This window comes from Anthonomus grandis, chromosome 9, assembly GCF_022605725.1.
Source record: "Anthonomus grandis grandis chromosome 9, icAntGran1.3, whole genome shotgun sequence".
NCBI classification, from domain to species: domain Eukaryota; kingdom Metazoa; phylum Arthropoda; class Insecta; order Coleoptera; family Curculionidae; genus Anthonomus; species Anthonomus grandis.
In genome coordinates, this window is record NC_065554.1 from 28,681,220 (window position 1) to 28,704,351 (window position 23,132).

General features: G+C 30.2%; 1 protein-coding gene across 3 annotated transcripts in view; it reads left to right on the forward strand.

Moving 5' to 3' along the window:
- Nucleotides 1-23,132, forward strand: part of LOC126740436 (TWiK family of potassium channels protein 7) — a 375,063-nt gene that overhangs the window by 291,539 nt on the left and 60,392 nt on the right. For all 3 annotated transcript variants that reach the window (XM_050446457.1, XM_050446459.1, XM_050446458.1), the window contains 4 exons: nt 11,300-11,596; nt 11,656-11,892; nt 11,957-12,167; nt 16,220-16,371. In XM_050446457.1, coding sequence (XP_050302414.1) covers nt 11,566-11,596; nt 11,656-11,892; nt 11,957-12,167; nt 16,220-16,371 — 631 coding nt within the window. In that variant the 5' untranslated portion in view covers nt 11,300-11,565. The remainder of the gene's footprint in view (nt 1-11,299; nt 11,597-11,655; nt 11,893-11,956; nt 12,168-16,219; nt 16,372-23,132) is intronic.

Genomic DNA, 23,132 nt, shown 5'->3' on the forward strand with positions numbered 1-23,132 from the left:
ACATTTCGCTTCTTATTCGACTAGTATAATGAAAAACGCCCTCGGGTTTTATTAAAATTTAAATTGCAAGGAACAATGGCCGCTCCGAACGTAAAACGAACCCTAATTAGTAAAGTGCATTTTTTTTTTGGTCGTTTCGTTTTACGATACCTTTAATTGCTCTTCATTCTTATAACCGTACTGCATGCAAATTAGATTGTGCTTTTTCTTTAAAAAAATATTATACAGTTCAGTGTGCTGCCTACAAGCCCTCGAAACTTTTGACAATTAACAGGTGGCAAAATAGTATGTGGTCCGAACTTAACTAGTTTTTTTTATCTAATGGCATATGACAAGTTGACAGATGATGGCAAACCTTGAAAACATTTTCAAAAAATTACTAAAACCATTCTGCCATTTTGTGAAGTATAAAATAAATGTAATATAAAAAAATAAAATTCTTCGTTCCTTGGGATTGTAGCGAAAACATTGCGGTTCAATATGCTGTTTACAAGCTCACTGAACTTGATAAGTGATAGTGAAAACTTGATAAGTGTGTGGTCCATTATTTGTTGAGTGTTTTCACTGATATATCGTTTCGATACATGATACATGATTTTAAAAATAGTAAAAATTACAAAGAGGAAATTAGAATAAGCAAAATGACCCATTGGATTTTGGGAATATGGAAAGAAATGTTTGCGTATCAACACTTGCCATTCTGTCATTGAATTCGGCACTTCTTTACTACGGGTTTAATATTTCAAATATGATTACTGGATTTCTCGAATATTTGCTTTGGTGCCGAGGCCAGTGGCAGAATGCCTCTATTACTTTCGAATTTAAAATTGTTTTTAGCTTTTGTCCGTTATTCCATGCAGTAAAAATTTACCTAATTCCGAGGAATAATCTGTATTATTATATTATTGATTTAATATTGGGATTTTTAATTAGGGCTAGTGTAAATCCTCAAGCACCTAATACTATGAGAACTACATCAATAAAATCAAAGAAAATTAAAGAGTTGTACGTAAAGTTTAATAAAATTGAAAAATTGTTACCATCATTTTTGAATACCTATAAAAATTTCTTATTAAAAAACTTATTCTAAATTGTTATCTTGAGAACAAACAAACAGTTTTTCTAATAATTTGTAGTAATTTTGAGCAATTTTGGACCATTTTTCGCGGAGATATGGACGTCCTTGTACTTGAGTTCCAAAAAATTGAAAAATTATTATCATTAACTTTGACTCTTTGTAAAAAAAAATTATTAGGAAAATTTAATTGCTATATTGTTTTTTTTTCATACAGTGAAGTTTTTCAAATAATTTAGTGGATGTTTGAGCAATTTTAGACAATTTTTGAGGGAGTTATGGGTGTTTTTGTCCATAAGGTCCAAAAAATTGAAAAATTGTTACTATTAACTTTGACTCTATGTAAAAAAATCTATTAAGAAAATTAAGTTGATATATTATTTTTTTCATATAGTTAAGTTTTTCAAATAATTTGGTGGATGTTTGAGCAATTTTAGACAATTTTTGAGGGAGTTATGGGTATTTTTGTCCATAAGGTCCAAAAAAAATGAAAAATTGTTATCATCATTTTTGATTTCCTATTAAAATTTCTTAATAAGAAACTTATTCTAAAATGTTATCTTGAGACCAAAATACAGTTCTCTTAATAATTTGGAGTAATTTTGAATAGTTTTGGACCATTTTTCACGAATATATGGACGTCCTTGTACTTGAGTTCTAAAAAATTGAAAAATTGTTACTATTACCTTTGACTCTCTGTAAAAAAAAAATTATTAGGAAAATTAGGTTGATTTATTATTTTTTTCATAGAGTGAAGTTTTTCAAATAACTTAGTGGGCGTTTGAGCAATTTTAGACAACTTTTGAGGAAGTTGTGGGTCATTTTGTATATAAGGTCCAAAAAAATTGAAAAATTGTTACCATCATTTTTAATTTCCTGTAAAAATGTCTTATTACGAAACTCATTCTAAAATATTCTTAAGAACAAATAAATAGTTCTCCTAACGACTTGGAGTAATTTTAAATAATTTTGGACCATTTTTCATGGATATATGGACGTCCTTGTACTTGAGTTCCAAAAAATTAATAAATAGTGACCATTAACTTTGACTCTCTCTAAAAAAAAAATTATTAAAAAAATTAAGTTGATATATTGTTTTTTCATACAGTAAAGTTTTTTAAATAATTTAGTGGATGTTTGAGCAATTTTAGACAATTTTTGAGGGAGTTATGGGTATGTTTGTCCATAAGGTCAAAAATAAAATGAAAAATTGTTACCATAATTTTTGATTTCATATAAAAATTTCCTATTAAGAAACTTATTCTAAGATGTTAAGGTACTTGAGAGGAATAAGGCCTAGCTAAGAAAAAAATTGAATAAAGTGAAAGACTGTAATGTTAATATTTAGTTTAATACACCAAAGTGCTTATAAGGTTATATTAATTTTAACAAAATAATCTCTAAAAAAACTAGAAAACAAAAAATAAATATTAAGAAAAATAACGCAAATCGGCCTTATTTTATAATAAGGCCGATTATCCAATAAGGCCGATGGAGGTTTAATAAAGCCTATACATAAAAATGGCACAACTCGTTATTGGGCGAAGTTTAGCAGCCATCGGGATACTGAAAATCATCCATGTCATTGACTGTTAAGCCAACACATTCCTCATGGTACCATTTAAGACATTTGCTGCACTGCCTTATATCGGTCTGCCTGTCTTCCTCACATCCATGGCAATACCATTCGGTACTTAACTTTTCCCTGGAGCTTTCAATATCTTTATTCAATTTGGCACGACTTTTGTTCTCCTCGGTAAAAAGATCTCTAGTGACTGGAGTTCCTTTGTAGTTTAGAGCTTTTTTCGATTTTTTTTAGGTTTTTAATTAGTTTTTACTGGTGTGGGCAAAAGCTCATTAAAAGAAGTGACTTTTGTTGTTCATCTCTTTAATTCAGCAAGAGGGATATGGTTATAAGTCGAATCCGAGTCAGAAGAGTAAACATTGGAATAGGAAAATTTGCCAGACTTGTTGGATGCCATTCCAGACGAACCAGGTTGAGGAGATTCAGGCGGACGCCTATTTTCTTTGTTGGTATCATCCGGTGCCGGTACGTCTGAGAGAATTGAAGGAGCAAATGCTGTTTCTGGAATTGCCTCGGGATTTAATGGAAACAGACCAGTAGCCTTAAAACCGTTTATAATATTACTATGTGTCATGCATTTAGACCAAACATTTGAAAGTATGATGTTAAAACGTGATTTGGTCAGCTTTTTGTTAGGATTCTGATCCAAGAATAATAATACCTCATTATCCCAATGATGCTTAAATGAACGATATACAGATTTGTCGAGGGGTTGAAGCTCATGTGTTGTATTCGATGGCAAACAGTAGAGATCTAGATCAAGTGAGTCTCCAACATCAACAATTGACAAATCAAGATGACAAGCTGCACCATCAAAAACTAAGAGGCACCTTCCTGGACTTTTGTATCGGGCTAAGTGCTTGAGGAATTCTTTAAACAGTTCGTTAGTCATGTAGCCTTTACTTGATTTTTCCACTAGAGTTCCTGGTGACAAATTATCATGTAATTCTGGCTTTAGCCTCTTTCCTTAAAAAAATAATCATAGGAGGTATTGGTATTCCAAGGGCATTGACACATCCTGCAATTGTCACATTCTCTGCATGTTCTGACGATTGAAAGTGAACACGTTTTACCCCTTTCTTAGCTAAAACGATTGGCTGGTGATAAATAGTCAAGCGGCATCCTTTTTCATCCATATTATGAAGTCTTTTAGGGTGATTAATTATATCAAGATCATCATACATTTTCCTTATTTTTGAAAAATGATCATCAACTATAAATTTATTAAGTTTTTGAGCCCTAGCTGGATTCATAAACTGTGCTTTTCTTTTAGAAATTACAGGATTTCTCTTCATAAAAGCCTTTAGCCAGTCTTTACCAGCAAGTTTTGAAGTTGTAACAAATTGATGAGCAATTTTATTATTTTCGCAGAATCTGAATACCAATCGACGAAGGATGCGTGGAGTCACAGGTAGACCTATTTCACTAAATCTTATTATTCTTTTAACGAGATCAGCTTCTTGTTCTTCTTTTAAAATAGATTTACGACCTAGTCTTTTTATTAGGATTCCATTCTGAACATGATTTCTAATGGTTCTTCTGGGAATATTAAACCTTACCGCAGCCTCATAAAATCCTCCTCGCACCAAGGTGCCCTTTTAGGAGGCATGTTGTTAAAAATCACTGAAAATAAAACGAGAATAGTTTAGAAGTTTAATAATATGTTAATAAAAACATTAATTTGTCACGAGGATAATAAGGCCTACATGGAGTTACGGAAAATTAAGTTGATATATTTTTTTTTCATACAGTTAAGTTTTTCAAATAATTTGGTGGACGTTTGAGCAATTTTAGACAATTTTTGAGGGAGTTATGGGTATTTTTGTCCATAAGGTCCAAAAAAAATGAAAAATTGTTATCATCATTTTTGATTTCCTATTAAAATTTTTTAATAAGAAACTTATTCTAAAATGTTATCTTGAGACCAAAATACAGTTCTCTTAATAATTTAAGAGTAATTTTGAAAAGTTTTGGACCATTTTTCACGAATATATGGACGTCCTTGTTCTTGAGTTCCAAAAAATTGAAAAATTGTTAACATTGCCTTCGACTCTCTGTAAAAAAAAATATTAAAAAAATTAAGGTGATTTATTATTTTTTTCATAGAGTGAAGTTTTTCAAATAACTTTGTTGACGTTTGAGCAATTTTAGACAATTTTTGAGGGAGTTATGGGTATTTTTGTCCATAAGGTCCGAAAAAATTGAAAAATTGTTACCATCATTTTGATTTCATATAAAAATTTCCTATTAAGAAACCTATTCCAAGGTGTTACCTTGAGAACAAACAAACAGTTCTCTTAATGATTTGGAAAGTTTTTAAATAATTTTGGACCATTTTTCACGGAGATATGGACGTCCTTGTTCTTGAGTTCCAAAAAATTGAAAAATTGTTAACATTGCCTTCGACTCTCTGTAAAAAAAAATTATTAGGAAAATTAAGTTGATATATTGTTTTTTCATACAGTAAAGTTTTTTAAATAATTTAGTGGATGTTTGAGCAATTTTAGACAATTTTTGAGGGAGTTATGGGTATTTTGGTCCATAAGATCCAAAAAAATTGTTACCATCATTTTGATTTCATATAAAAATTTCCTATTAAGAAATTTATTTTAAGATGTTAACTTGAGAACAAACAAACAGTTCTCCTAATGATTTGGAGTAATTTTAAATAATTTTGGACCATTTTTCATGGAGATATGGACGTCCTTGTACTTGAGTTCCAAAAAATTCAAAAATTGTTACTATTAACTTTGACTATGTAAAAAAAAAACTATTAAGAAAGTTAAGTTAATATGTTATTTGTTTTATACAGTGAAGCTTTCCAAATTATTTAGTGGATGCTTAAGCAATTTTAGACAATTTTTGAGGGAGTTATGGGTATTTTTGCCTTTAAGGTCCAAAAAAATTGAAAAATTGTTACCATCATATTTGAGAGCCTGTAAAAAATATCATATTAAGTAAATTTAGTTGATATATTATTTTTGTAATAAAATAAAGGTTTCTTAACAATTTGTGTGCAAATATAGACAATTTTTGAGTGAGTAATAGGTAGCTCCAAAATAATTGAAACCAACCAAAATTGTTACCATCACCTTGGAATCTCTGTGAAAAATTCCCTATTTATAAAATTTACCTGCAATATTGTTTCTATATTAAAATGAAGTTTAAGCAATTTTAGACAATTCTTGATGTTTTTGTAAGTTTTCTTAATAATCTGATGGAAGTTTGGGTACATTTTGAAATTTTTTGAGGGAGTTCAGGGTATTTTTGCACAAAAATTGCTACCATCTGTAAAAAATGTTTTATCACGAAACTTTTTTAAAAATGTTGTTTTTAGAATAAAATAAAGTTTTTTAATAATTTGGTGAATATTAAACCAGTGTAAATTGTGCAAAACGTCTTTGTTATTTTTTTCCAGTGACCATCTCCATTTTTGTCATTGATAACATCACAAAAACAGTTGCTAAATCCCTTGTCATATTCATCTTAGAAAGTGTAAAAACAAATGTTATATCTCTTGCCTGAAATCTGCATCGGCAACAGCGGTTCAATATGCTATTTACAAACTCACTGAACTTGACAAGCGATAGTGTGAAGTCCACGGGTTCCTTTACTAATAAATTAGCAACACTGCGGGCTTAGGGTGCTGTATGCAAGCCATCGTTGACAAGTGACAAGCGTAAAAATTAGTGTGTGGTCCAAACTTAACTAGGTATGTTTTTCCAATGACATATGACAAATAACGTACGTTATGTCCAAGGATAATAGAAAAATAATTTGTATGGCTATCTTGAAAAGTGTACAAATAAATCTTAAATAAAAAAAATAAAATTTCCTTGAGATTGGATCGACAACATTGCGGTTCAATGTTCTGGTTACAAGCTCAATAAGCTTGCCAAATGACTGGTATTCCTCAGGTTAGTTGTCAAACAGTCCAGTAAACGTCGATGTATATTGAGAAGAGGACTTAAAGAAAATCATTTTCAGGGTTAAACCGGAAGTTGGCAAAAGACGTTCGTAACCCGTTATGTAAACGTTTTTCCGAATAATTTGATATAATATTCCAGTGCACACAGCTTAATCGTTCATCTGGCTGAAAACTGACGGTATTAACATAAAGCACTTAACCCTCGCGCTGCCGCTTTAAATTAAAGCAGATCGACAACTTTAATACTGGAGCGTAGCACCGGGGTTCCTCTCAGACTATTCTTCATCCGTGAAATCCTTTTTATATAATTAGATTATGCCGGCATTAGGTCTGACACTTATTTACATTTTTCGGGATAGAATTTTGGGGAAAAATCTGTTATTTATGTGACCTCTGTCTAAAAAAGTTTAACTGTGTTAATGGTTCTAGTGCTAAATGTTTCCATTTTACAGCTTTCTGTAGCTATTTGCTCAAGTGAGGTTTAATGGCATATGTTACGTGTATTTTTTGGTTAATAAATGTACGATATAATGAACTTTTTTGATTGAAAATTTTCGAACAATTTAAATGATTTTTTTGCAAGTCCTAGTTGCATTAATTTTTTGTTTCTTTTAGGTGATTTTACTCAATTAGACTAAAAAAAAGAGTAGAAAACTTTATCTGACTAAACCTAATCAGACTGTTTGGACGAGGCTTAAGAAGTCTTCTGCTGGTCTTTTTTATTTACTTTATACATGAGCATTTATAGGCAATTTTTATACATGGAAATGTCATTGTTGCTATCAGTTTTTCGAAACCAAGGCTTTCTTAGAAGCAGTTACAAAAAGCTTCAATTGCCTGGACGATACGAATTATTTTTTTTAACCAAACTGTTATATCAAACTATTTAACCTTGTTTCTGTTTCCAGAATTTCCTGCTTCAGTCGTTTTTGAATATAATGAATGAGGAAAATTTGACTTTTTCCAGGAAAGACTTTTAAATTCCATCCAAAATTTCAGTTGACTTTTAAAAAAATTGATAAAATAAATTTTCAGAATTTCTGGAATAACTAAAAAATCACTTTAATCACCTGGAAAGTAATTTTTATTTATTCCAGGCAGTTAAGTGCACTCAATTATTGGACAGAGAGACTAAATCAGTTGCTTCTGTATTACAGTAATTTTCTGTAACTCTAACTAGTTTTCTATACATTCAAGTGTTTAGTATAGTTTCCTATGCAACAAAATTTAATTTACAATTGCCTGTACTTAAATAACAGTTTTCTCTTATTACATTTTTGTGGACATGCCATTTAATTATTTAATAGCGTTTCGGCTGCAAAGCGTCTTTATCAGGGTAGGTTTTTAGGCCATTAATGATTAACATCATAATATTTTATTTAGCATAGTGTCATATTATTAATCGGTTCAATTTAAAATTTTATTAAGAAAAAAATAAATAATTTTTCTTTTTTTTTTAACATTGATGCCAATTTATTCCAATTTTCAAGTCTCTAGCTCTCTTAATTATTGAGATACAGACAGTTGGTTCCTTAGAAATATATATATTTTATTTATTTAATAATTAGAATCCAATTTTTCCATTTTAAAATTTTTTTGACAAAACGTGGAAACAGGTGTTCAATTATTTTATTCAAAGAATTAGTGTTCGAATTTTCAAGTCTCTAGCTCCCTAAATCACTGAGATATAAACAGTGGTTCTGTGGAAATACATTTTTTTAATTTTTTTAATTGGAACCCAATTTCTCCATATTAAATTTTTGCTGAGAAAAATGTTGAAACAGGTGTTCAATTATTTTATTTATAGAATTAGTGTTCCAATTTTTAAGTCTCTAGCTCTCTTAATTACTGGGATACAGACAGTTGGTTTCTTGGAAATATATTTTTTTTTAATTTTATAATTGGAACCCAGTTTCTCTATATTTTAAATTATTTTTAATTTTTTTGAACTAAATGTTGAAACAGGTGTTCAATTATTTTATTTAGAGACTTAATGTTCCAATTTTCAAGTCTCTGGCTCTCTTAATTACTAAGATACAGACAGTTGGTTCCTTGGAAATATAGTTTTTTTAATTTTATAATTGGAACCCAATTTCTCCATTTTAAATTTTTTTTGAGCAAAATGTTGAAACAGGTGTTCAATTATTTTATTTAGAGACTTAGCGTTCCAATTTTCAAGTCTCTGGCTCTCTTAATTATTAAGATACAGACAGTTGGTTCCTAGGAAATATATTTTTTTTAATTTTATAATTGGAACCCAGTTTCTCTATATTTTAAATTATTTTTAATTTTTTTGAACTAAATGTTGAAATAGGTGTTCAATTATTTTATTCCAAGAATTAGTGTTCCAATTTTCAAGTCTCTGACTCTCTTAATTATTGAGATACAGACAGTTGGTTCCTTGAAAATATTTTTTTTTATTTTATAATTGGAACCCAATTTCTCCATTTTAAATTTTTTTTGAGCAAAATGTTGAAACAGGTGTTCAATTATTTTATTTAGAGACTTAATGTTCCAATTTTCAAGTCTCTGGCTCTCTTAATTACTAAGATACAGACAGTTGGTTCCTTGGAAATATATTTTTTTTAATTTTATAATTGGAACCCAATTTCTCCATTTTAAATTTTTTTTGAGCAAAATGTTGAAACAGGTGTTCAATTATTTTATTTAGAGACTTAGCGTTCCAATTTTCAAGTCTCTGGCTCTCTTAATTATTAAGATACAGACAGTTGGTTCCTAGGAAATATATTTTTTTTAATTTTATAATTGGAACCCAGTTTCTCTATATTTTAAATTATTTTTAATTTTTTTGAACTAAATGTTGAAATAGGTGTTCAATTATTTTATTCCAAGAATTAGTGTTCCAATTTTCAAGTCTCTGACTCTCTTAATTATTGAGATACAGACAGTTGGTTCCTTGAAAATATTTTTTTTTTATTTTATAATTGGAACCCAATTTCTCCATTTTAAATTTTTTTTGAGCAAAATGTTGAAACACGTGTTCAATTATTTTATTTAGAGACTTAATGTTCCAATTTTCAAGTCTCTGGCTCTCTTAATTACTGAGATACAGACAGTTGATTCCCTGGAAATATTTTTTTTTAATTTTATAATTGGAACCCAGTTTCTCTATATTTTAAATTTTTTTGAACTAAATGTTGAAATAGGTGTTCAATTATTTTATTCCAAGAATTAGTATTTTAAGTTTCAAGTCTCTGACTCTCTTAATTATTGAGATACAGACAGTTGGTTCCTTGAAAATATTTTTTTTTAATTTTATAATTGGAACCCAATTTCTCTATTTTGTTTGAGCAAAATCTTGAAGCAGATGTTCGGCCATTTTATTCAAAAAATTAGTGTTCGACTTTTCAAATTTCTAGCTATCTAAATCACTGAGATATAAACAGTTGGTTCTTTGGAAATACATTTTTGAACATTTTTTGATTGAAACCCAATTTCTCCATTTTTAATTTTTTTTTTTGAGAAAAGCGTTGAAACAGGTGTTCAATTATTTTTTTCAAAGAATTAGTGTTCGAATTTTCAAGTCTGTAGCTCTTTTAATTATTGAGATATAAATAGTTGGTTCCTTGGAATATTTTTTCTTTAATTTCAACATTAAAAACCAATTTCTTCATTATCAAATTAAAAAAACAATCTTAAGATAAGTGTCCAACTATTTTATTCGAAAAATTCGTGCTCTAATTTTCAATTCTCCAGCTTGGTTACTGAGATATAGATAGTTGGTTCCTTGAAATAGACATTTTTTTAAACTTCAGCATTAAAGGCCACTTTTTAAATTATTACAATTTTTTTGAAAAAAATCCTGAAATACAGGGTGTATTAGCAAGGCGTACGGCTAAAACAGCGCCTAAACTATACAGGATGGAAAAAAACCTATACGGCACGGTTATAGGGTTGATCAAAATCTACAAGCTAAAAATAATTTTACATATACAGGGTGCGCCAAAAAAAGGTTATGACGAAATATGTAGTTTTTTTAAACGGAACACCCTATATATTATTTTACTTTTAGATTCTACGTAAAATTCTAAGAAATTATATGCTTTGCATGTTATACTTTAATCAAGTAGTTTTTGAATTAGAGACAGTTGAAAAACAACTTTCGAACAGCTCACAACCACACCATCTCACCGATCATTATTACCATGTTTGACAATTATGACAAGTGACAGCCTTTAATGGATGATTATTTTGACATTTCAAAAGTATGACAACTGACAGTTAAAATTTTCATAAATACTAAGAAGATTTTAACACATTATCGGTAACTGTCAGATGTCATTTCACTGCTGTCACTTGTTATAATTGTCAAACGTCATTATGATGAAATAGTTATGTTAAAAGCTGTTTTTTATTGTAGTGTACTGCTCCTTAAACTATTTAGTACAGTTTCTTGTGCATCGAATTTTATTTTACAGATGCCTGTACATTATAAAGACACCTGCAACCATTTTCCAATTCAGGAGCGTAATTTTTTGTGTATTCCAGGCACGTAACTTAACACATAATTAATATTTAGATTTCCTAGAAATTTCTTGGGATATAGTTAATCAAACGTGAAGCAAACAACGTCTTTTCATTATCATTATTTATGATCCCTTAGACTGAGATGAAGATATAAATATGAGCATTGAACAAAATAAAAGAAGCAAACAAATTACTCCCAATTAATTTTCCCTAATTGTTCCAGGTTTTCGCCACCCGAGATGCCTTTATTCATTGCCACCTTTCGCCACTCATAAATCCAAATAACGTTCAGCAGGGAAAGCGGGAAATTAATTAATTCAAATCACCGCGAGGGCAGACGACAAAGAAAACCTTTTAAATTCCATTTCGAGGCTTTGAGGGGAAAAAATCGGATATTATGAAGCCACGAAAAGTAGTCGCGAGGAAATAACTTAATAAGAAGCGAGGCGACATGATAAAAGAAATTATTGGACTGGGACTAAGCATCGAATGACTCGGGATAAAATGGAAAAAGATTCAGGTAAACGAAGCGTCTTAGCTAAGAGATTTCCAGGATAACTGGAGCTGGTTTTGTTCCAGGTCATTTTCATTACGATCCATACCCGACAGTGTCGAAGTCCAACACGAACTCACTGAGGAGGGAGAAAACGTCGAAACCATCCCCGACTACCACCCAAACGTCTTGCAACTGTTTAGGCAAGAAAACCAAGAAGAGAAGCAGAGTATTTTTTGCCGGTCTAGCTACCAACTTAGGAATATGTGTCTTGTTGTTTGGATATACCCTTATCGGGTCTGTTATATTTTTGTCCATAGAAGGTGCTCCTCCATTCATCTATTTGTGCTGCGAAATTTATTTTATTAATATTTTTTTTAATTCAAGGAGGAAATAACTATCAGCACCAAATTCTAGCTACAACGTCCCTAGCGACACCTAGCAATGGTAAGAAATACTTGAACCAAACTGTAGAACTGAAGACGAGGAATGATATGGCGAGGACGAAGACCGTGGAGAATTTGTGGATTATTACCGAAGGGTTGAATATTTTGTATAAGGAGAATTGGACTATATTGGCTGCACAAGAAATTAATAGGTAATGGAAAAATTGTATTTTTTTATATAATACAGGTATTTGGTATAATAACTAACAGGAGCATGGATCTTTTCTTCCCTAGCTTAGAAATCTAGTGCTATGATCAAAATAAAATGACTTAGAAGAATATAGAAAATATTGAACGTTCTTCCAGGCACCCGTGGATAATTTCTGCTTCCCATGAAGTTAAATATGATTTTTCCTTGGTTATATCCATGATATTCTGGAAAAAATAAAAAAGGTTTTTCCAGGTCTTAAAAATCTTGAAGGTTTTAGAAAAAATTCCTATAATTTAACTTATTAATTGAATATTATCCCTATGTATGTATTTCTTTCAAAATGGCTAATTTTAGAAATCTTATATCTAAAGAATTATGAGGACTGTTGGTGATTTATTACTCGAATTTCCCAAAGTAAAGGGTGCAGAGAAGAATACTGTAAGAAAACATAAGATGAATAAAATAACATAGTGCCGAAATTTTTTCCTGATAATACATCATCCGCATTACCTGTATTATAGGGTAAAAATGGTTAACAAAAACTTCAAGGAATGCCAATAATCCAGAATCACGTCATTTTGAACAATTAGAGTGGAGCTATGCACTAATTTGTACGAGATTAATATTGTTCCATAGCACAGGCACTCCTGTAAGAAAAAACCAAACTTTTCATGATTTGCTGTATATATTTTGACGATTTTCTTGATTGTACTTAAAGAATACTATGTACACTCATTTGTAAAAGACAAATAATGTTTTATAGTACAGGCACTCCTGTAATAAAAATCCAAATATCTCATGATTTAATATACATGTTTGGATGATTATAGTTGAAGAATGCTTCAAGGAACTCCAGTAACCAAAAATCACATCATATTGAGCATTTGGACTATAGTTATGCACCAATTTGTAAGAACTGAAAATTGATTTATAGCACAGGCACTCCTGTAAGAAAAATCCAAATATCCCATGTTTTGCTGTACATATTTTAAGGATTTCTTTGATTATAATTTAAGAATATTTCAACGATACCTAATAATCAATAATCACATCATTTTTGAATAATAAAGTGGAGTTATGCACTCATTTATAAGAGGTAAATAATGTTTTAGAGCACAGGCACTCCTGTAAGAGAAATCTAAATATCCCATGATTTGCTGTACATTTTTTCACGATGTTCTTGATTCTAGTAAAAAATACTTCAAGGATCTTTAGCATTTAAGAATCGCTTCAATTTAAGCATTTAGAGTAAATGTAGAAGTGAAGTATAGCGGGTTAAAGACAGAAATCAAACCTCAAGATCTGAAATTAGCCGACGTTTCGACGTTTATTTACGTCTTCTTCAAGGCTGCTTAGTTTTACATTGTAAAAGGAATATCCTGCGATTTTTAATTGCTGCTAGCTTTTTATTAATATTCATCCAGTTCTTCAGTGTATCAAAGGTATCCCTTCTGTATGTATTCAGGATGTGCTCAAAGAATCCCTCGTTGAAATGCATGGTACAAAAATTAACGTCCCTCCTATAGATAGGAGGCTAAAAAAAAGCTTAAGTAAGTAAAGATTAAAGTACAGATAGCTTAACCCGCTATACTTCACTTCTACATCTATTGGAGGGACGTTAATTTTTGTACCATGCATTTAGAGTAAAGTTACGCACTAATTAGTCAGAGTTTAAAGATGATTTATGGAATAGGTACTTTTATAAGGAAAATCCAAATATCCCATGGTTTGCTTTACATATTTTGAATATTTTCTTGATTATAGTTGAAGAATACTTCAAGGAATGTCTATAATCAAGAATCACATAATTTTAGGCAATTGGAGTGGAATTGTGCACTAATTTGTAAGAGCTTAATATTGTTTTATAGTACAGGTATTCCTGTAAGAGAAATCTAAATATCCCGTGATTTGCTGTATATATTTTAAGGATTTCTTTGATTATAATTTAAGAATATTTCAAGAATGCCTAATAATCAATAATCACATCATTTTTGAATAATGAAGTGGAGTTATGCACTCATTTGTAAGAGGTAAATAATGTTTTAGAGCACAGGCGCTCCTGTAAGATAAATCTAAATATCTCATGATTTGTTTTACATATTTGAATAGTTTCTTTGATTATAGTTGAAGAATAATTCAAGGACCTCCGATAATCAAAAATAACATCATATTGAGCACTTGGACTAAAGTTATGCACCTATTTGTAAGAACTGAAAGTTGATTTATAGTACAGGCACTCCTGTAAGAAAAGTCCAAATATCCCATGATTTGCTGTACATTTTTTAAGGATTTCCTTGATTACAATTTAAGAATACTTCAAGGAATCTTAACAATCAATAATCACGTCATTTTGAGCAATAAAAGTGGAGTTATGCACTAATATGTAAGAGATAAATGGTGTTTTAGAGCACAGGCACTCCTGTAAGAGAAATCCAAATATCTCGTGACTTGTTACACATATTTGAATAATTTCTTTGACTATAGTTGAAGAATAATTCAAGGAACTCCAATAATCAAAAATCACTTCATATTGAGCATTTGAACCAAAGTTATGCACCTATTTGTAAAAACTGAAAGTTGATTTATAGCACAGGCACTCCTGTAAGAAAAATCCAAATATCCCATGATTTGCTGTACATATTTTAAGGATTTCCTTAGCTATAATTAGAGAATACTTCAGGGAACTGCAATAATCAAAAATCACATCATATTGAACACTTGGACTAAAATTATGCACCTATTTGTAAGAACTGAAAGTTGATTTATAGTACATGCACTCCTGTAAGAAAAATCCAAATATCCCATGATTTGCTTCAAGGAATCTTAATAATCAATAATCACATCATTTTGAGCAATAAAAGTGGAGTTATGCACTAATTTGTAAGAGATAAATGGTGTTTTAGAGCACAGGCACTCCTGTAAAGAAAATCCAAATATCTTGTGATTTGTTATACATATTTGAATAATTTCTTTGATTATAGTTGAAGAATAATTCAAGGAACTCCAATAATCAAAAATCACTTCATATTGAGCATTTGAACTAAAGTTATGCACCTATTTGTAAGAACTGAAAGTTGATTTATAGTACAGGCACTCCTGTAAGAAAAATCCAAATATCTCATGATTTCTTGTACACATTTGGATGATTTCTTTGATTATAGTGGAAGAACACCTCAGGAAATCTCAATAATTTATTAGATATTAGGTTTACAGCATTGAAAATATTAGTGGTTTAAAAAAAGGAATGAATACACTATTTCTTATATAGGGCATTATTTAAAAGTTTTAAGCCAAAAACTTTTAAAAAAATAATGAAAATTTGAGTATCATATAAGAAGACCAGCTGAAGCTGCAAGGTGTGATGGTTCTGCATATTTCCAACTGGACAAGACTTTTTTTAAGTAAATATTCTTAAGAAAATAAAAATCCAATTTTTCTACTTCACATACAGTGGTTTTTCTCCTTCAAACTCTCAAGGCAATTTGAAGGTTCAGAATATAAAATACCTGGAAAAAGATACCTTAACAACCAGAAATGAAAACGTTGAAAGCTTGAATCTCAACTGCCTGGAAGAGACTCTATATTTTAGGAATTTAAGCATTTAGTATTTTCCAGAGACATTGACAATAATCATTGGATCTTGTACACGTTGAATCTCAACGGCCTGAAGCATTTTTTGAACTATCTTGAACAGTAAAACTATCAATATCATAGCAGAAGCAAACTATTAAGATAATTCTCTAATTTGCATCTTTCAAGTTCATTTCCAAGCGGTCTATATCGTGGTGTGCTATTTCTTTTATCCAGTTATAGCTGGATAATTTCTATTTCATTCCTGGAAGTGGACAAAACAATTTCGTTTTTTCAGATCTTTCAATTATTTTCTTCCAGACAGTTAAAGTTCATAGATTTTACTTTTAGGGAGTTATATATGGACTCCATGAAGTAATTTTTTTTTTTCCTGAAAAGAGACATTAATTTTTTTTCTCTAGTTGAAATCGAGTAGTTCTCGTAGAGAGTTTTTTTAAGTAATTTTTTCTTGCAATATAACAGGTTTCAAAACGAACTTCTAAAGTCCATGGAGGAGGAGTTGGCCCATCAACAACCATTGACCATCTCAAAAGATAGAGGGAGACACGGCGAGCACTTCGAGTGGACTTTCGCCAAGGCTTTTCTCTATTCTTTGTCAGTTTTGACTACCATAGGTAAGTACCCTTACTATAGAAAAAAATGTGTAATTTAGGCATATTATAACATTTATATAGCGGGGGGCAAATTTTAATGAGGACGTCCCATTTGAACGAGAGTGAAGCAGTTAATTCTATTGATTAACTCTTATACAATTTTTTCATGTTTTAAAAATGTATTCAAATTTGAGGTATTTAAAGGGAAAAATGCTTTTAGGTACTTGTGCCGAGAGAATTAATTTTCATACCTATAAAGAGTTTTTTTAAAGTTAAAGACAATTTATTTCCAATAGAAAAGTACAGCGTCAATTTCCTTTTTTTAAAGAACTTACTTATTTAAAGTTTATGGGAAAAAATCAATTAATATAAATTTTTTATTACTTTTAAAATATAACTATTCAATAATTTCATCAATTTTTTTTAAATAATATAAAAATTACGTCGAATTTTTGGCACCCATAAACATCACGATCAAAGAAACTCTCCTGTTTTTTTCCAGGTACTCCTATATATTTTTCTAGAAACCTCTATATATTTTCTTAGAAACCCCTATATATTTTTTATTAAAGTTATTTAAAGTGAAAAATGCTTTTAGGTCCTTGTGCCAGGAAAATTAATTTTCATACCTATTAACAGTTTTTTAAAGTTAAAGTCAATTTGTTTTAAATAGAAAAATACTGCTCTAAAGTCTAGTAAAGTCCTTTTTTGAAAGAACTTTCCATTGTTCAATTAAAAAAAAATAAGTAGGGTTAGGTTTCGCCTTTTCGTAGGATTAAAAAAAAATTAATAGGTTATTAAAAGCGGCAACAATTAATTAAATAATTATTTATATTAAAATTTAAAATAATAATAATGACCGATCAATGTACTCAATTTATCCTGTACTTCATTTGGCCAAATAAACTACCCTTTAACTTTTAAAGTAGCTTAATTCATTCTCTTCTCTTTCAATTTTTTTTCTTATTCGTTTAATCTAGTTTAAATTATATTCAACCCTAGCTGAATGCTCTATCTTTAGCTCTATAATATATATTAATTTAATAAAGTTGATAAATTATTCTTTCCACTTACTGACTGACGTATCCAGTTGCTTGAAGAAAAGAAAAATTCTTCCAAGTATTCGGAGTTATTTTTTACTTAAAGTTTATTGGAAAAATAAATTTTTTATTACTTTCAAAATATATTTTTTCAATATTTCCATAGTTTTCCAGGCTTTTAAAATAATTTTTCCCCTTCTTCGAATTAATTAAAAATCTTTAATTTCAGATAAAAATCGACGACTTATAGGCAATTCTAGATTTTTATTGATTTTTTCCAGTTAAAGTGAGTTTTAAGCTTTTTTTTAAACGGTTTAATAATCACTTTAACTGCGTCCTTTAGGAGGCTGTATCTTCGTAAAGAAAGCCTGTAGGAATTTTTTTTATAAGAACGTTCGGTATTATTTTTCGATGTTCTACCTGAATTCGAGAGATTTCCCACATGAACCGGGACACCCTGTATATTAATTTAATAAAGTTGATAAATTATTCATTCAACTTACTGACTGACGTATCCAATTGCCTGAAGAAAAGAGAAAATTCTTCCAGGTATTCGGAGTTATTTTTTATTTAAAGTTTATGAAAAAAATCAATTAATATAAATGCTTTATTACTTTCAAAATATTATTTTCTAATACCTCCTTAGTCATTTAAAAATTTTCCAGGCTTCTATAATAATTTTTCTTCTTCTCCGAATTAACTAAAAGTCGTTAATTTCAGATAAAAATCGTCGTTTTATTATAGACAGTACTAGATTTTCCCAAGCAGTTAAGATGAATTTATAAGGTGGATAATCACTTTAACTGCCTGGAAAAACGCAATTAAGGGCATCAAATACCTGGAAGTAAACGACTCTCTAGTAAAATATGCAAAAACTAGAAATTTTTGAAATCAATTTTTTTTTAAATAATATAAAAATTACGTCGACTTCTTGGCACTCACAAACATCAGGAAACCTCAAAGAAACTCTCCTGTTTTTTTTTTCCAGGTACTCCTATATATTTTTCTAGAAACCTCTATATATTTCCTTATAAACCCCTATATATTTTTTAATTCATAATATACTTAACTCTCATTACCTGACTTACTTTTAGATACGTAAGACTTCTTAAAAACTATAGGAAATCTGAAACCTAAGTGATCGAACGCAGTTTGTCAAAGTTTGGTTATGAGTTACATGAGACTCGCGCATTGTCTGGTGTTCCACAGAGGTCCCATTTGAGCCTTAGTTGTTCAGAAAAAGAGAAAATTCTTCCAGGAAGTCTGAATTATTAATTACTTTAAATTTCTATAGAAATTTGCAAGTAAACCTGTTCAGTTGCTTCAAATAACGATCAAATTCGTCCAGGCAGTCAAAGTTATTTCTTATTTAAAGTTTCTGAAGAAATTAAATGATTGACGTGTCCAGACATAATCCAGCTTTTTAAAATTGTCGGTAACTCTTGAAATTGATAAATGCAGTTCTTGATTTGAAAAAAAAATTAAGAGAAATAGGAGAATGTACTAAAATAACTAGAGGTTCATAGAATTTAACCGCTTTATATGGGTTTCTTTTATTTTAAGACACCATTGAATTATTGCTGCTTATTCGACTGTAGTTCTAATTCTTCTAATCATATTTTTATGGTATTTTGTTTTTTATCGGCTATAGAATCCATTTCTATTTTCTTTAAAGTTTCTGAGGAAATTAGGTGATTGACGTATCTGTAAAAAAATTGTTCCTTGGCCATAATCCATCTTTTTAAAATTGCCGGTATCTCTATTTAAATTGATAAGTGCACTTCTTGATTTAAAAGAAAAAATTAAGAGAAATAGGAGAATGTACTAAAATAACTAGATGTTCATAGAATTTATCTGCTTTATATGAGTTTTTTTCATTTGAAGACACCATTGAATTGTTGCTGTTTATTCGACTGTAGTTCTAATCATATTTTTATCGTATTTTGTCTTTCATCAGCTATAGAATCCATTTGCACCTCCATCTGATCCATGCTGAGCAATCATATTCGTTGAAAAATATTTTAATTTAAGAATATCCTTCCAACGTTGGCATACAACTTAATTTAAAGAACTTGTTATTGCCGTCTTACAACAGGCCAACGATAATTTACCAAAATATCGGTGAACCAATGTTATATTACGTTCTAAATTACCAAATTCGACTGTAGGTTCAGAAGTCTTTAAAGCAAAAAGGTACCAGGATAACTAGAGTTTTATCGGACTGTCAACTTCTTTATAGTATTATTGACTATCTAAGGTAATAAATCATTAGATTGTTACTTAATCGATGGCTTTTCTGATGCCTATAAAATATAAATAGGAGAATGTATTAAAATAACTAGAGGCTTGTAAGTCCGTCGTTTTCATTAAAATATTACTGCTTATTGGACCGCAATTATGTAAAAATAATCGGTTGGTTTTTGGATATATTGGGGTATACAATATAAGTCAAAAAACTTATTTTTTTTAGCTGCCTGTACATAGGTTTACACTTATCCTAGAAATATTACACTTTAAAGCAAAAAAAAAAATGAAACAGTATAATATACTAAAATAACTAGGGGCTTATGGAAATTGTTGCTGCTTATTTGACTGTTCTTCCGATAGGTACGCGTGAATTATCAAAAAATGAAATTGAGGTTAAGATGAAAACGAAGGAAATCTCTCGTATCCAGATCGAGTTTAGGGTGACAACATAAGCTCCAAACTCGTCAAATCTCTAAGACACCAACTCCAAAGCCAGTGCCATTTTCATCTTAGATTTCCTACAGGGCAATTTATGCTTATAAATTGCCCTGCTAGTTTCAGATTTTGAAATTGTTTTTTTTTTTGTAATTTTGTAAACCTATATCTAAATAATATTACATAACTTAAGGCCTCAATTATTATACTACAAAATTCACAACTTACAATTTAATAACGTCTAATACTGGAAAAAACGTGCTTGCTACTTAAGCGCCCTTCTTTGCTTAATAATATATTTGTACAATCTTTCAAATCAATAATTTTTTTATAAATAAATTATTTATTCCAGGCAGTTGAATTTTTTATTACCAATAAACACAGAAATTAAAAAAAAATTCCCCATTGTCGAGTACACCGGCTTCCTCCCACTAAAGGAGTCCTAAAAGTGTCCGTTGTAGTGTACTCGAGAAAAACCGTTCCTAACATTTTTTAAAGGGTTTCTCTCAAAAAAAAAAAGGAGGAAAAAAAACCCTCGACGAAGCGGCCGAATACAAAGAACAATATTTCAGTGACGTAGGGAGGCCCTTCAGACGAGTGTTTTTGTTTTTTATCGTCCGGAATTTGAATGGATACTTGTACGGAACAAAATTTAGCACTTTAGCGGGAGGCTGAGGGCCCTTCCCCCCCCTCCCCCCTTCCCCCGGGACCGTTTCGATGCAAATTTTCGACAGGAAATGAGGGTGGAGGCCTCCCCGATCTATATTTGTTTTTCCCTGAAAGTGCTGGTTTGTTAAACAAATTGCTTTAGTTGAGGTTCGAGAAAAGAATTTTATGATTAATTCTGGAACGTAGCACATCCGTCTCGTTTTGTTAAATTAATGTTTCTTGTAGATTCTATTGAATCAGCATAATAAGAAGGTTTACTAGCATTTGGTTGATTTTGTGCTGATTGTCTGCAGATTGATGAAAAGGAAGAAGCGATTGTTGCTAAATTATGCTGGAAATTGAGATATTATACTTTATACGGACATATCGGAAGAACATTCCAATAAGCAGCAAAAGTTCAGTGGTATCTGACTTTTCTGACTGTCAATGGGACAGAATAATATAAAGCGGTTAAATTCTATGCACCTCTAGTTATTTTAGTACGTTCTCCTATTTTTTTTAAATCAAGAACTATATTTTTCGATGTTAAGGGACACAGGCAATTTCAAAAACCTGGATTATAGTTAAAAAAAAAATTCCTTTTTTCAGACAATTGGATATTACAATTATCTGATTTTCTCAGAAATTTTAAAGGAAAACTAGTTTTTACCTGTTAGACGACTTAAATTTTTATACCAGGTAACTGAGCAGGTTTATTTTCAAATTTCCCTAGAAACTCTAATAGCCTGGAAGATTTTTTCTTATTTCCAGCCAGCTTAACACGTCAGTAGTCTGATTTCTGCAAAAAATTTAAAGAAAAAAAAAACGTAAATTTTCCCAAATTTATACAAGAATTTCTCCCCAATTTGGCATTTATAAAATAAATAAAAAAGAAAAATTTGTCAATTTTATATAATATTAGTCCTAAATAATTATGATCGAATAAGCGGCAATAATCCAATGATAGCAGAAAAAGAACGGTCTTAAGAAAACGACGGTCCTATAAACCCCTAGTTACTTTGCTACATTCTCCTATTTATATTTTTTAAGTATTAGAACTGCGGTCGAATAAGTGGCAATCCAATGATTAATTAATTACTTTGGAGATGTTACTGTAAATAAGTCCCACAAATCACTTAGTACATTTTTCGTTTAAAGACTTTAGAACCCACAGTCGAATTTGGTAATTTAGGACGTAATATAACGTTGGTCCACCAATATTTTGATAAGTTATCGTTGGTCTATAGTCGAATAAGCAGCAACAATCCAGTGGTGTCTTTAAATGAAAGAAATCTATATCAAGCGATTAGATTCTATGGACCTCTAGTTATTTTAGTACGTTCTCCTATTTTTTTTAATCAAGAACTAAATTTTTCGATTTTAAGGGATACAGACAATTTCAAAAACCTGGATTATTACCAAAGAAGAAATTTTTCTTTCTTTCAGACAGTTGGATACGTCAATTATTTTATTTTCGCAGAAATTTTAAAGGAAAAATAATTTTGACTGCATAGACGATTTTAGTCTTTATACCAGGCAACTGAGTAGATTTATTTTCAAATTTCCCTAGAAACTCTAATAGCCTGGAAGATTTTTGCTTTTTCCCAAGTAGCTAGACACGTAAATTGTCTAACAATATTTATACAAGGCTTTCTCCCCAATTTGGCATTTATAAAATAAATAAAAAAGAAAAATTTGTCAATTTTATATAATATTAGTCCTAAATAATTATGATCGAATAAGCGGCAATAATCCAATGATAGCAGAAAAAGAACGGTCTTAAGAAAACGACGGTCTTATAAACCCCTAGTTACTTTCCTACATTCTCCTATTTATATTTTTTAAGTATTAGAACTGCGGTCGAATAAGTGGAAATCCAATGATTAATTAATTACTTTGGATGGTAGATGTTACTGTAAAGAAGTCTCACAAATCACTTAGTATATTTTTGGTTTAAAGACTTTAGAACCCACAGTCGAATTTGGTAATTTAGGACGTAATATAACGTTGGTCCACCAATATTTTGATAAGTTATCGTTGGTCTATAGTCGAATAAGCAGCAACAATCCAGTGGTGTCTTTAAATGAAAGAAATCTATATCAAGCGATTAGATTCTATGGACCTCTAGTTATTTTAGTACGTTCTCCTATTTTTTTTAATCAAGAACTAAATTTTTCGATTTTAAGGGATACAGACAATTTCAAAAACCTGGATTATTGCCAAAGAAGAAATTTTTCTTTCTTCCACACAGTTGGATACGTCAATTATTTGATTTTCGCAGAAATTTTAAAGGAAAAATAATTTTGACTGCATAGATGATTTTAGTCTTTATACCAGGCAACTGAGCAGATTTTTTTTCAAATTTCCCTAGAAACTCTAAGAGCCTGGAAGATTTTTGCTTTTTCCCAAGTA